The sequence below is a fragment of the Ischnura elegans genome, chromosome 7 (assembly GCF_921293095.1).
Source record: "Ischnura elegans chromosome 7, ioIscEleg1.1, whole genome shotgun sequence".
Classification (NCBI taxonomy): Eukaryota; Metazoa; Arthropoda; class Insecta; order Odonata; family Coenagrionidae; genus Ischnura; species Ischnura elegans.
Window position 1 is genome coordinate 81,925,390 of NC_060252.1, and position 15,338 is coordinate 81,940,727.

Below are 15,338 nucleotides of genomic sequence, written 5' to 3' on the forward strand. Positions count from 1 at the left end.
TAAGTCAAATATTTTTTCATGGCGAACTTCATCCTTTGGTGTAAATAAGGGATACATTAAGCCATTATTTTGCTTATTCTTATCTCTTATAATTTGTGGATTTTACTCTCAGGAGTGTAAAATCCACAAATTCATGGTAAAGGCCAATCTATCTCACTCCATGGGGATTCATCTCAAAGGATTCCAAACTACCCCTAAGATTTAAAAACGAAATCCTTCACTCACTACTTAAACAGAGTCTGTGACACAACTGCACTCTGGAGAAATGATAAGGATAAATAATTCTGGCCAAATGTATCATGCAAGAGCTCACAGCAAACAACTGAAGTGAGTCCTTAGGTAGCCATTTCAAGCTGACATACTGACATACTGAGTGCATCGGGCAAATGTTCCATGAAATACATATTGGCAGCCCATAGACAAGTAACGAGTCTGTATCTCACTGCCTTTTCCATGCTGCATGGGGTGAACTCAATGAATACAACATAATTACTGAGTGTGGTGGAGCTCTTAGTATCGAGCGCCGTCACCAAGGCCAGCCACCCAGCTGATGTTGTTGCCTTGGGACCCTGAGGTCCCTGCCACTACCACTAGAGTACGCGGAACCTAGCGCCAGGAAGGTGCCGCGAGAGAGAGATGCTCACGGAAAGGCAATGGAGGACTTCTGTGCGTGAGAGACATAGAGCATCTGTATCACTTACCATTGTCATAAGAGTGGTCGAATTTACTTTTGTGCAATTTATTGAAGTGATGTTAATTATGTACTGACTTTTCCCAATCCCCTACAAGAGGTGACCCCCGACACGTGTTATTTTCACCAAAAAACGATTTTTTCGAACCATGTGCACAACCACGCTGAGTTACTGTTAGCCATGCCGCCGACATCGTGTTAATCCTTCGCCATCGCATCTCGAAGTTAATTTTTTATTGTGATCCCGTGTTATATATGTGTGCGTAAATAGTTTTCCTTAGTTTCTGTGAATTATATTATGTTTCTGAAGATGTCTGATCCACCAGCATCGCACCCCGGGGCGGACTCCATCACTGTTCTAGCACCACTATTTTGGCCAGAGGAGCCTTCTCTCTGGTTTTCTCAGCCAGAAGGACAATTTTATCTTGCTGGTGTCAAGGAGGACGACACAAAATTTTGGTTTGTGGTTTCGCAGATAGATCACCGCTATGCACAGGAGGTAAAAGGCATTATATTGTGCCCTCCTGCCTCAGATAAGTACAACACATTCAAGGGTGAATTAATTAAAAGACTCTTTGAATCACAGGAGCATAAACAAAAACTCCTTTTGGAACATAAAGAGATGGGGGATAGGAAACCATGCCAGTTTTTACGACATTTATGAGATTTGGCGGGTAATTCTGTCACGGATGAGTTTTTTTAAGATCGCTGTGGCTTTCAAGACTCCCAAGACATTTGCACGCTATATTAGTGGCACACGATGTAAGAATCCCTCCACCAACTCCCACACCGGCAGCTCCAGGGGCAGAACATACGCAGCCCAGCGGCCGCCCCAAGTGATGCGTCCATATCCCTCGGCAGTTGTTGCACTACCAACTTCTAACCTTTTCCAATTTTTTTCCTCAAAACATTTGCCAATTTTATGCCGTCTTCCTTCCTTTCCCTCTTTTTTTTCCATTTCTTCTCCATGCTAGAGTAACTCACTGCCAGGGGTGTGATGTGGCGGAGCTCTTAGTTTTGAGTGCCGTCACCAAGGCCAGCCACCTGGCTGAGGTTGTTGCCCTGGCACCCTGAGGTCCCTGCTGCTACCACTAGGGTACACGGAACGAAGTGCCAGGAAGGCACTGCGAGAGAGAGACGCTCATGGAAAGGCAACGGAGAAGGACATCCACGCCTGACAGATCAGTGAATAGATATCGTCATTTAAAAATCTAAAAGCGTGAAATACATACTCCAGGAGTAATAATCTTTCGATTTAGGCAATAAAAAAATAATAGGAAACCACCTTATTCTGTAAGTATAAAATCATTTACCAAATAGAACATGTGTATCGCAAACCAATGTATTAAAACGTGGTCGAATTTACTTTCATGTAATTCATTGAAGTGAGATTAATTACTGACTTATCCCCTTCACTGAGCATAGGTTCACAAGTCATTCCTAACCTGACACAAGCATATAATATCTAACTCATGCAACAGTCCACAGGAAAAATACTGTACTATCCCATCTTTGAGTGATACTGGAACAGTCACATTCATATTTTCACAACAAGTGGGCATTTACTGGTTTCTTCATTTTCATTGGTCAAAGTGCAACATAAATATAACCACGAAATGACACACATCTTCCAAAGACATTGGTAGGGCGAACAGAAGAAACAAAATTGGCCAACAATTTATCAATAAAGGTTAGAGTTCAGAAGGGCTAAGATCAGTGAAACTGTCATGATAAATTATACTGCTGCTATTGAGGTTAACTTGCTCCAAGATAGTGTCTTAATATCAAGAGCTATAAAAGGAATTGGAAAATTCCCAGCAAATATTCCTCTTGAGTCGCCGTTCAATCCGAAAAGGAAAACATGTCAAAAACATTCCTTCCATCATTTTTAATGCCATGGTTAGCATTCCTCATCACATTTCAAGATGTATCTGGTGTGGACTACAACAAAACCCTTTCCCTGGTGGTATCAAGTAGACAGAACCAAACAGGCCACTCCATTGCACAAGCGGTGGTGAATACTGAGGGAGATAATGTCCCAAAGCACTGGAGGATGAACATGCATCAATCAAACTCCGAGCATCAAGGAATTCAGTCCTTCCAGTTGGTGACCACATTAGTTGGTAAGTTGCCTAATTTTAATTTTCTCTTGGTAATCACAAGCAACCCTCTCAAAAATATCCAAGGACACCCATTAAAATGTATCCATAAAAATAGATAACTGCCTGTGAAAATCAAATTTTTACTAATGCGACGTTAACTTTCCATAGCCAATGCCATTTCCATTTTTCTTGCAGTTAAAATTAGCCAATTATGAGCATTTTTATAGTCCATGATTGGTTCCTTGCAGAGGCGGATCCAGGGAGGGGGGGGGGCACGTGCACCCCCCAGACCCTTAAAAATATGCTAGATTTTTAATAAGGTCCCATTATCATTTCGTTCGTTTTGTATAACGAGGTATCCTTGTGCCCCCCCCTGAACAAAATCATGGATACGGCCTTGCTTGTGCCCCTCCCAGAAAGAAATCCTGGATCCGCCCCTGGTTCCTTGTACTAATTGATAATTTATAAAGATAACTGATAAAAAAATGAAATAGGTAGGGGAACATGGGGTACGGGGCAGAATGGAGTTTGGGTTTTTTGTGACAAGGAGGTGCTGTCAACTATCAGAGAAAATTTGAAATAGTTTAACCTCTTATTGCCCACTTTCTACAGCTATATTAGTTTAGTTAATTGATTTTTTACAAGTGAGTTGTGTGAATTTTTTTCGTCTTTTTCTAACTTCGGAAGATTTTGTATCAATGGTAAGTCATATTCAAGTATTTAAATAACAGTACATAATTCTTCGTATGTTTTTGAAGTGCGTAGGTATAATTATTGTTAGTTTCATATAATTGAACATCTGAATAAACATTATATTTGAGCATCAGTTCCTAGGTAAGCATAAGTGTTCTTGGGGCAGAACGGGTGGGGTGGAAGGGGGAAGTAAGAAAAATGGGAAAAAGAATGGGATGGGATGAGACAACTATATTTATACTGCAGTGATTTTCATAAAAAAATCAGCTGAAGGCTGGGTTACTTGTTACATTTGTAAGAAATTGGCTTACAACTTGCGTGCAGGAGTGGATAGCAAAGCAGATTATTCTGTACTTGTGAGTGAATGTTATGATTAGGCTCCAAAAAAGACTAATGTAAGTAAAAGTGTGCTGCACCTAAAAATGAAAGACATAATGATTATGCGACCATTGATACCACTCTGAGCACTCACACTGTTTGGTAGCTGACCTGAAAAAGTAAAAAGCACCCTTTTGTCATAAGTACGGCCTACTGACTTTACTCCATCTCACATGCCTGGATGGCAACAAAATGCCCTCCTTACAAGTTGAACTCAGCACATTCATCCATGATTTTCATATTTTTGCTGTGCCTCTAGAGTTTTTACATGACCATAAAATAATTTCCCTCACATTACCATGACTTCCAGTCGAAATTTTTATTTCCTGACTGGTATGAATAGGGTAGTTTCCTTCATCAAAGAAAACAAAAGGCATTGATTGCGATGCGTTACCCACCATTAGTGTACTCATAATATACAAATTATTTGGTTTTAGAAATACCGGTTCAGACGAATGGCAATGGTCCATTTAATCCTCATTTGAAAAGGGCCAGATTGGCGCCCATGCGATGCCACTCCACGTGACGTCACAGGGACCTAGTTTCTATAGGAGAAGATAGGAGTTTTACATCGTCTGAGATTACCAATGCATGCATGAGGCACAGAGCTTAGGGAAACATGTCTTAATAATCACCTATTAAAACTGGCTAAGGTCGGAAAGTTTTCTTCGTTTGATAAAGTATTAATAACCATTATTTAAGCCAAGTGCTACCAGCCAGCAGGGTACTCTGCTACCTGCTAGCATACTGCGTCGTATCAGCTCTCAAAGCCTCGCCCCAAGGTCACCTCACTTGCAGCAGCAGGAACCAGAACGACGTCACACAGAGTTTTCCCAGCATTCATACTTAGCCGATGCGTTTTCGCGCGCTTGAAAATATTTACTTTTCATTTAATCGCGAAAAATAGATATCGTCATTTAAAAATCTAAAAGCGTGAAATACATACTCCAGGAGTAATAATCTTTCGATTTAGGCAATAAAAAAATAATAGGAAACCACCTCATCCTGTAAGTATAAAATCATTTACCAAATATTGAGGAATAACTCGAAGAGCTGAGTAATCTTTGCCCGTCACCCATGAAAAATTGTAACTTTTCCTATAAACTGGAAAAATTGTAAACACTCCTATATCTCATTTATGCAACTATTATTATTTATTTTTTTGACATCTTCCAATGTCACCTGTACATGTGATCTCTTGGAGCAATGCAAAATCATTATTATTGTTACCAGGGCTGGGCAAAATACAGGCCGAGGAGTATTTGAAATACAAAATACAAAATACTGCACAAAATGTATTTGAAATGCAAAATACCAAATACCTTGGACTTCGGTATTTGAAATACAAAATACAAAATAGTATTTTAAATACTTTTTAAAATACAAAATACACTTGTAAGGAAACTAAGACATCTTTAAAAAAGTTCTAACACATAAATAAACATAAAAGTTCTAACATACACATATACATTTGAGATTTTTCAATGTAAAAATTATCAAATGTTGCTCTCTATGAATGAATTATTCCCCTTGAGGAATACAAGTTTTTCAAAAAGTTTGTCTGACAGAGATGCCCTCACAAGGGAATGGATAAACCAGCAAGTGAAAATAGTCTTTCCACTGGTGAAGATGAGCATAGGCTTGTATTAAATCTGATGAACATTTTATTAATATTCAGATAATTTTGTAAACTCGACAGCGATTTGTTCTTGTCATTGAAATAGCTGATCACTTCCAACTCAATGTGGGACTGTTGCTTTTTCTCACTAGTATTTGATAGCACAAAGAAGTCGAATGTAAGACTAAAGAATTTATACATGGATTTTGAATGCGCTTTCGTTCATAGTTTGAAATATGGTCAGGAAGCCACCGCAACTTGAAACTAGGATGAAAGCAAGCAGCTAAAATAGCCTCATTCACTAGAGGAGACAAACTGAAAAATAATTCAAATCTATCATGCAAGCTTTTCACCAATGCTGTTACTATTCCAGCTGTGTGACGCAAATTATTTTCCATCAAATATTGCAACCTGATACGCAGAGACATCAGTGTGGGTAGTAATTGTCCATAGTAACAGGCTTTCTGGCCCTGAAGGTAATCTAAGGCAGTGGCGATTGGCTTCATCATGACGATGAATTCCTCTAAATATTCAATTTCTACTTCTTTGGATGAATTGCTTAAATTGAGTTTCTCAAACACTTTATTCAACCTGTCTTTGTGCTTCATTAACTGACTAATTGAGTCGTACAGTGAATTCCACCTCGTGGGGCAAGGATATAATAACTGATATCCTATAATATACCCTGAATGACTTCTGAAGATTTTGGTCGACACGATACATTCCATAATGTGGAGCACTTTGCAAGAGCTGGATAATGTATTCTATTGACAGACGAACCCTTAAGAGCATTTTGTAAATCAGTTGTCACCAGTAAATTTAAGGTATGACTCGCACACCTCATATGGTGGGGTAGAATTATGCCAGCGTTCCTATAGTCCATTTCTGAACCCTCTCCGTCTTTCTCACAATCTATTGCTCGAGGCTCCAAGCAATGGAAATCTACATTTTCAGCTTCAAAATCATTTGCAGGATATAAATTTTAAAGAGATGATCATTATTACATTCTTGTGTATACTCTTAAGATAATAGAATAAGCTCATAATTACCGTCGAAATTCAATGGAGTGGAAAGAGAACAGCCAAATTCTTTGCATGCTTCAGTAAATGTTTTAATGCATAGTGTTACAAAGCTACTTCAAAAGTATTTTACAAATGTATTTTGTATTTTAGAATAGTAAAATACCAAAAATTTGTATTTGAAATACAAAATACAAGATACATTCAGGCCGTGTATTTGAAATACCAAGCACAAAATACAAATGTATTTCAAATACGTATTTTAAAATACTTGTATTTGAAATACTGCCCAGCCCTGATTGTTACACTGTCTGTGAGGTTGAAATCTCTGAATCTGAGACTCAGCTTCTTATGCTAAAAATCAACTGTACATTTTTTTCCTTTTATCTTTAAAACTTCATAATACATATTACCTATTCAATTTTTGTTAATTTCAGCACCACCACCGCTTCCATCTGATTACGAGTTATTCCCAGGAGTTGGATATTACAAGTTCCATACAGCCAGTGCCAAAGGTTTTGAAGATGCATCTTCAAAGTGCGCTATGGAAGGGGGTCATTTAGCCATTGTCAACTCAGAAGCTGAGCATCAAGTATTACAAACTATGTTCGCAAGGTATCCAGAGAGTGAATTGAAAACCGTTTGGGCTTTTGTAGGCTTTCATGATAGAAAGAAAGAAGGAGAATATGTGACCATTTTTGGTGAGTAAATCTATGTTAGGTATTCAATATCAGAGACCGATAATATGCAGAGAGAATATAAAATAAATTAAGGGTCAAAGCGAGACTGACCTGTCACAGACCCTGGGGAAAAAGGTTGTGGCAACCATCATAATTGATATCATGAACTAAAGCGACACTTTGTGCCCAAGTGCCCCAACAGAGAGATAATTTTTTTTCAAAATAAGATTTCTGCTATTTGTATAAATGCTATATAAACTAAAACAAAAGGGAGTCTATGGGAATACAAATTATAAATAAAAAAGTCTCATTTTATCACCATGATGGCCTAATTGGAATGTTTAGCTCTTGAATCAGTGCTTTCTCCCATTAAAATTTAACTGGATTCCTCTATGATCAAAAATTCATTTTAAAGGCCGGAATATATGCTAATACTTTTGGATGTTGGTTATTAAATTGAATACTAATTTATATTTCCATTGATTGAATTTTAAGAGTCCATTTTTTGAATCGTAATTCAAAGTTAAATACACACGTTTTTTTTCCCTTTCCATAGGCCAGCCTCTTCAATCTACCGGTTTCACAAGATGGTCATCTCCTGGTCAGCCTGATGACTATAAAGGTGGTGAAGACTGTGGTAGTGTTCATCGTAATGGAGGTCTTAATGACGCAGGTTGTGGAGGGCATATTCCATTTTTCTGTGAATATGACCTTTCTTGGGCAGAGCACCTATAGATTTTCCCCCAGCACTAAAAAAAACAAGTATAGGAAGATGGGTTAATAATCTACCTGATGTTCTTAACAAAAAGCAACAAAAGCTGGTTCAAAATGATTAATACAATACCTAATGGACGTTTTCTTATTCAGCAGTTTATTTGAAAAAAAACTGTAACTTTCTATTCTCATTAAATGTGACATTTCTCCAACAAATCCAATTAAATTGCTCTCCTGTTTTCTCAAAAGTTTCTTTATGAAAATCATGTTGTAAAACAGGATTAAAGTGTACATTCATGTAAACATTAAAGACAAATGCTCTCCAACCAAATATAAGTTATGGTATTATGAAAGTCTTGGGAATAAAAACTGGCTGCTGTGAAATCATGATGAATTAAGGAATCAAATTTGTGTTGATACTGGGTTTTTAATTTTGACATGGATGTAAGCAAAGTCAACAAATTAGATAAGTAAGGGATACATTATGCCATTATTTTGCTTCCTCCTATTAAGTCACAGGAATGTAATTCCACAAATTCTGGGTGAAGGCAAATCCAACTCTATCCATTGGGATTCATCTGAAGGGATTCCAAGCAGGAGCATACCTAGGATATAAACTAAGGGGGGTGGAAAGGGTGGAAAGCAATGGTCGTTCAAGCTTTAACAATATCAATTTTACATTGAAAAAGTGAATGGAACCAACATTTTAAGACAATTATAACAGCGATTTATTAGATTTTAAAATTAATTGTTTAAAAAAAACATTTTAATTAATAAAAATAAATAAATAAATAAATAAATAAATAAATAAATGTCTAAAACTAATATTAAAGAAAAAATGCTGAAAATTTTCAATTCAATCCAGTCTCATTTTCCTTAACACATTCAGCGTGGAGCACTACAATTGACGTGGTCCCGTCCAAGCCAAGATATGGAGCATGTCAATTAATGTGCTCTGCCAGTCGCGCCGGGAGCAGTGGTGTAGCCAGGAATTTCGTTCGGGGGGGGGTCCAAAACCAGGGTGGGAAATTTTTGAAAAATAGGGTACTAAGTAATCGGTTTTAAAACTAATTTTAACACTTTACACAATCAAAAAAAACTTCATTTGTTAAAAGAATACTTTGAAAATACATGATTTTTCAATAATTTGTTTTCTTTTATTAAGGAAAAATATTGTGCTTTAATATATTGGGGGGGTCCGGACCCCCTCAGACTCCCACCCTGGCTATGCCACTGGCCGGTAGCACTTTCTTCACGTCCATACGTGACTAATATCCACTTCCGAGACTTCCGATCGTGTGCATGACCTTCAGCTGCTTCCCTCTTTTGAACCGTGTGCGCAGTTTGTGAAAAGCGGTTTTTTAATGGAAGTTATTTAGCGGAAACCTCCGTGTATCTATCTTACTTATTTTAATGGCCATTTCTGACTGCTTTCATGAAAATCGGGACCGCATTGAATGTGTTAAAGACATAAGTGATTTCTGCTTCTGTGGGGTGGGAGGGGGTCAGCTGCCCCCTCCCGCACCTCGCTGGGTACGCCCATGATCCCAATCCTTCACCTAGGATTTAAATATGAAATCCTTCACTCACTGCTCAAACAGAGTCTATGACTCAGCCGCACTCCGGAGAAAAGAAGATATTATACTGATGTATATACTCAGTACATCCTGCAAATTTTCCATGAAATACATATTGGTAGTCCACATATGAGTAACGAGTACCTCACTCCTTTTCCATGCTGTGTCGGAAGAACTCAATGAATACAACATAATTACTGAGCATTGGTTCACAAGGCATTACTAACCAGATAACTTGGCATAATATCTAAATCATATATTAGTCCACAGGAAAATACTGAACAATCCCATCTTTGAGTGATACTGGAACAGTTACATTCATATTTTCACAACAAGTAGGCATTTTCTGGTTTCTTCATTTTCTTTGGTCAAAGTGCAACATAAATATCACCACGAAATGACACACATATTCCAAAGACATTGGTAGGGCGATCAGAAGAAACAAAATTGGCAAACGATTTATCAATAAAGGTTAGAGATCAGAAGGACTAAGATCAGTGAAACTGTCATCATAAAATATACTGCTGCTATTGAGGTTAAGCTACTCTAAGATAGTGTCTTAATATCAAAAGCTATAAAAGGAATTGGAAAATTCCGAGTACATATTTCTCTTGAGTCACCGTTCAATCCGAAAAGGCAAACATGTCAAAAACATTCCTTCCATCATTTTTAATGCCATTGTTAGCATTCCTCATCACATTTCAAGATGCATCTGGTGTGGACTACAACAAAACCCTTTCCCTGGTGGTGTCAAGTAGACAGAACCAAACAGGCCACTCCATTGCACAAGCGGTGGTGAATACTGAGGGAGGTAGTGTCCCAAAGCACTGGAGGATGAACATGCATCAATCAAACTCCGAGCATCAAGGAATTCAGTCCTTCCAGTTGGTGACCACATTAGTGGGTAAGTTACCAAATTTTAATTTTCTCTCAGAATTACGTGCTACCCTGCCAAAAATATCCAATGACACCCATTAAAATGTACCCATAAAAATAGATAACTGCCTGTGAAAATCAAATTTTTACTAATGCGACGTTTACTTTCCATAGCCAATGCCATTTCCATTTTTCTTGCAGTTAAAATTAGACGATTATAAGCATTTTATAGGCCATGATTGGTTCCTGGTACTAATTGATAATTTATAAAGTTAAACTGATTAAAAATAAAATAGGCAGGGGAACAAGGGGTACTGGGCAGAATGGGGTAGGCTTTTAGGGTTAGACTAGGAGTTGTTGTCAACTATCAGAGAGAATTTGCAATAGATTAACCTGTTATTGCTCACTTTCTGCAGCCATGTTGGTTTAGTTTATTGATTTTTAACAATTAAACTGTGAGTTGTGTGCATTTTTTTTGTCGTTTTCTAACTTCGGAAGATTTTTATGAATGGTAAGTCATACTCAAGTATTTAAATAACAATAACTCTTGGTATGTGTTTGAAGTCCGTATGTCTAGTCATTGTTAATTTCAGATAATTTCACATCGGTATAAACATTTTTTTTGGGCATCAGTTCCTAGGTAAGCATAAGTCTTCTTGGGGCAGAACAGGTGGAGCGGAAGGGGGAAAAGTAAGCGGAAGTAAGAAAATAATGGGAAAAAGAATGGGATGGGATGATACAACTTTGTTTATACTTCAGCGATTTTCCTAAAAATCAGCTGAAGGCTGGGTCGCTTGTGAATTTTATAAGGAATAGGCTCAGAGGCGGATCTAGTATTTCTTTCTGTGGGGGCACACCCAAGGCCGTGTCCAGGATATTGTTCTGGGGGCAGTGGTGGCGCGTGCATATACGCATGTTTGCAAGTGCACACGCAAGGATGAATGAATTTTAAAAGAAAACTATTCCTTTGTAACGAGAAGGATAATAATCCTGTCTACAAATGTAAGAAACATGAGCCTCCGAATGCTATAGCTATCTCCTTTTTGAATTCAATGCTCTACAAGTGTGCGATCCCGTGGCATCGCGCCGGTCGCATATTCGGTTCATGTGATCGCTTATGGGTGCTCGGGCGGGATGAAGTAAGCTGCTCATGTGTGCTGTTGAAATGGGTGATGGGAGCAGACTCAAAACGATGCGAGTGCGCACGCGCATGTTGTTGGTGAGTAACTCGCAGGTAGTGTAGCCACCACCTACACTACCTGTTCCCAGGATCCTAGTCAAGGTCGGTAAAATCCTAGTCTGTGTGACACAGAGTCATCTGTATGGCCATTTTCTACACTACTTCCTCAAAGGGTGTAACTCATTTTGAAACTTGAAATAATTTACATGCGCCAGGACTTCCGGAAAGTCTCTAGTGTCGTTGCTCTAATAGGATTCATTGTTGACTATAAAATTCAAAACACATTCAGTGAAACAAACTACTGAAAATTCTGGTGACAATTCCGATGAATCCAGTGAAGCATAGAGGTGTTTTTACCCTTAAGCGTGTTAAATATTTTTACGTAGCACGATGAACGAGGACAGGCTCACTGCTTTGGCGATGTTGTCAACTGAAAAAAAGTTTCTGGTTGGTATCGAAGGTTCCAACGACAAGGTGATAGACAAGTTTGCTCAGAAGAAGGAAAGGAGAATGAATTTCATCTTCTACCACTTGTAAAGGTGTGTTTAGAATAATTATTTCCATTAGTGTGCTAATATTATTTCTATTAATGCAATTTTAAGGGTAGAATGTACTAGTGAAATGTTTTGCTTGCTTTGCATTCTATTACTACGAAATATGATGCTCATGGATTAGGATTAACATAAAAATTAAATCATCCCATATCTGCTCTAATACACACCCTAGATAAATTACCACCAGCCGCTAATGTTGGGGGGCACACAGTTACCTCGTAATACAAAACGAATGCAATGATAATGGGACTTTATTAAAATCTACCATATTTTTAAGGTTCTGGGGGGGGCACGTGCCCCGGTGCTCCCCCTAAGATACGCCTATGAATTGGCTTAAAACCTGTGTGCAGGAGTGGATAGCAAAGCAGATTATTCTGTACTTGTGAGTGAATGTTGTGATTAGGCTTCAAAAAAGACTAATGTAAGTAAAAGTGTGCTGCACCTAAAAATGAAAGACAGAATGATTATGCGATGATAAATACCACTCTGAGCACTCTCACTGTTTGGTAGCTGACCTGAAAAAGTAAAAAGCACCCTTTTGCCATAAGTATGGCCTACTGACTTCACTCCATGTCACATGCCTGGACGGGAACAAAATTCCCTCCTTACAAGCTTAACTCAGCACATTCAGCCATGATTTTCTGTTTTTTCCTGTGCCTCTAGAATTTTAAATGACCAAAAAATAATTTTCCTCACATTACCATGACTTGCAGACGAAATTTTTATTTTCTTACTGGTATTAATTCTGTAAGTATAAAATCATTTACCAAATATTGAAGAATTACTCAGAGAGCTGAGTAATCTTTGCCCATCAGCCATGAAAAATTGTAATTTTTCTTCTAAACTGTAAAAATTATAAATGTTCCTTTCCTCTTTTAATGCAACTATTACGACTTCCAATGTCACCTGTACATGTGATCTCTAGGAGCAATACAAAATTATTATTATTATTATGAGATTGTCTGTGTGGTTGAAATCCTTGAATCTGAGACTCAGCTTCTTATGCTAAAAATCTACTGTATATTTTTTTCCTTTTATCTTTAAAACTTCATAACACATATTACCTATTCAATTTTTGTTAATTACAGCACCACCACCGCTTCCATCTGATTACGAGTTATTCCCAGGAGTTGGATATTACAAATTCCATACATCCAGTGCCAAAGGTTTTGAAGACGCATCTTCGAAGTGCACTATGGAAGGAGGTCATTTAGCCATTGTCAACTCAGAAGCTGAGCATCAAGTATTACAAACTATGTTCGCAAGGTATCCAGAGAGTGAATTGAAAACCAATTGGGCTTTTGTAGGCTTTCATGACAGAAAGAAAGAAGGAGAATATGTGACCATTTTTGGTGAGTAAACCTATGATGGGTATTCAATATCAGAGACCGATGATATGTAGAGAGAATATAGCATAAATTAAGGGTCAAAGTGAGACTGACCTGTCGCAGACCCTTGGGAAGATGTTTTGGCAACCATCATAATTGATATCATGAACTAAAGTGACACTAAGTGCCCAAGTGTCCCAATAGAGAGATAATTTTCCTCAAATTCAGCTTTCTGCCATTTTTATAAATTACATATAAACTGAAAACAAAAGGGAGTCTATGGGAATACAAATTATAAATAAAAGAGTCTCATTTTATCACCATGATGGCCGAATTGGAATATTTAGCTCTTGATCCAGTGCGCTCTCCTATTAAAAGTTTAACTGAATTCCTCTATGATGAAAAGTTCATTTTAAAGGCCAGAATACATGCTAATCCTTTTGGATGTTAATTATTAAATTGAATATTAAATTATATTTCCATTGATTGAATTTTAAGTTCATTTTTGGAATCACTAATCCAAAGTTAAATAGGCACCTTTTTTTTTTTCTTTCCTCAGGCCAACCTCTCCAATCTACAGGATTCACAAGATGGTCATCTCCTGCTCAGCCTGATGACGCTGGAGGTGCTGAAGACTGTGGTAGTGTTCATCGTAATGGAGGACTTAATGACATTGGGTGTGGAGGGCAATTTCCATTTTTCTGTGAATATGACCTTTCTTGGGCAGAGCACTTATAGATTTTCACCCAGCGCTAAAAAAATCAGGTACGGGAAGACGGGTTACTTAACCTACCTGATATTCTTAAAAAAAAAAAAACAACAAAAGTTGGTTAAAAATGATCAATACAAACCATAATGGACATTTTGTTAGTCAAAAGTGTGTTTGCAAAAACCTGTAACTTTCCATTCTCATAATTTGATATTTGTCCAACATATCCAATTAAATTGCTCTCCTGTTTTCTTAAAAGTTTCTTTATGAATATAATGTCGTAACACAGGATTAAAGTGTATATTCATGTCAACATTAAAGACAAATGCTCTCCACCCAAATTTAAGTTATGGTATTATGAAAGTCTTGGGAACAAAAACTGGCCGCCGTAAACGTTGATAGGTTAAATAAACAAATTTGTGTTGATACTGGGTCTTTAATTTTGACATGGATGTAAACTAAGTCAACAGATTAGAAAAGAAAGGGATACATTATGCCATCATTTTGCTTCCTCTTATTAAGTCACAGGAGTGTAATTCCACAAATTCAGGGTGAAGGCCAATCCAACTCTATCCATTGGGATTCATCTGAAGGGATTCCAAATAGGAGCATACCTAGGATACTAGGGGGGGTGGAAAGGGAGGCAAGCTATGGTCGTTCAAGCTTTAACATTTTAAATTTTACATTGAAAAAGTGATGGAACCAACATTTTAAGACAATTATAACGGCGATTTATTAGATTTTAAAATTAATTGCTTAAAAAAAACATTTTAGTTATATGTCTAAAACTGACATTAAAGAAAAAATATTGAAAAATTTCAATTCAATTCAATTTCATTTTCCTTAACACATTCAGCGTGGAGCACTACAATTGACGTGGTCACGTCCAAGCCAAATATGGAGCATGTCAATTAATGTGTTCTGCCAGTCGCGCCGGGAACAGTGGCGTATGGGGAATTTCGTTCGGGGGGTGGGGTCAAAAACCAAGTGGAGGAATATTTGAAAAATAGGGTACTAAGTAATCGGTTTTAAAACTAATTTTAACACTTTACACAATCAAAAAAACTTCATTTGTTAAAAGAATACTTTGAAAATTCATGATTTTTCAATAATTTGTTTTCTTTTATTAAGGAAAAATATTGTGCTCATATATTTTGGGGGGGTCTGGACCCCCTCAGACTCCCACCCTGGCTATGCCACTGGCCGGTAGCTCTTTCTA

At 37.6% G+C, this 15,338-nt stretch overlaps 2 protein-coding genes across 2 annotated transcripts; both read left to right on the forward strand.

Annotated features, from left to right (window-relative positions):
* Positions 1 to 2,370: 2,370 nt before the first annotated feature.
* Positions 2,371 to 8,138, forward strand: LOC124163089 (hemolymph lipopolysaccharide-binding protein-like). The gene is made up of 3 exons (XM_046539884.1): positions 2,371 to 2,814; positions 6,939 to 7,202; positions 7,738 to 8,138. Exons 1-3 carry the CDS (start codon positions 2,553 to 2,555, stop codon positions 7,914 to 7,916), a joined length of 705 nt encoding a protein of 234 aa, XP_046395840.1. The 5' UTR covers positions 2,371 to 2,552; the 3' UTR covers positions 7,917 to 8,138.
* Positions 8,139 to 9,562: 1,424 nt separating this feature from the next.
* Positions 9,563 to 14,613, forward strand: LOC124163088 (hemolymph lipopolysaccharide-binding protein-like). Its single transcript, XM_046539883.1, has 3 exons — positions 9,563 to 10,376; positions 13,171 to 13,434; positions 13,970 to 14,613. Exons 1-3 carry the CDS (start codon positions 10,115 to 10,117, stop codon positions 14,146 to 14,148), a joined length of 705 nt encoding a protein of 234 aa, XP_046395839.1. The 5' UTR covers positions 9,563 to 10,114; the 3' UTR covers positions 14,149 to 14,613.
* The last annotated feature ends 725 nt before the right edge of the window (positions 14,614 to 15,338 follow it).

Coding starts and splice junctions, on each gene's coding strand:
- LOC124163089 (XM_046539884.1), top strand. CDS start 2,553: ATGTCAAAAACATTCCTTCCATCATTTTTAATGCCATGGTTAGCATTC. Junction 2,815..6,938: donor GTTGGTGACCACATTAGTTG/GTAAGTTGCCTA, acceptor TGTTAATTTCAG/CACCACCACCGCTTCCATCT. Junction 7,203..7,737: donor AGAATATGTGACCATTTTTG/GTGAGTAAATCT, acceptor CCCTTTCCATAG/GCCAGCCTCTTCAATCTACC.
- LOC124163088 (XM_046539883.1), top strand. CDS start 10,115: ATGTCAAAAACATTCCTTCCATCATTTTTAATGCCATTGTTAGCATTC. Junction 10,377..13,170: donor GTTGGTGACCACATTAGTGG/GTAAGTTACCAA, acceptor TGTTAATTACAG/CACCACCACCGCTTCCATCT. Junction 13,435..13,969: donor AGAATATGTGACCATTTTTG/GTGAGTAAACCT, acceptor TTCTTTCCTCAG/GCCAACCTCTCCAATCTACA.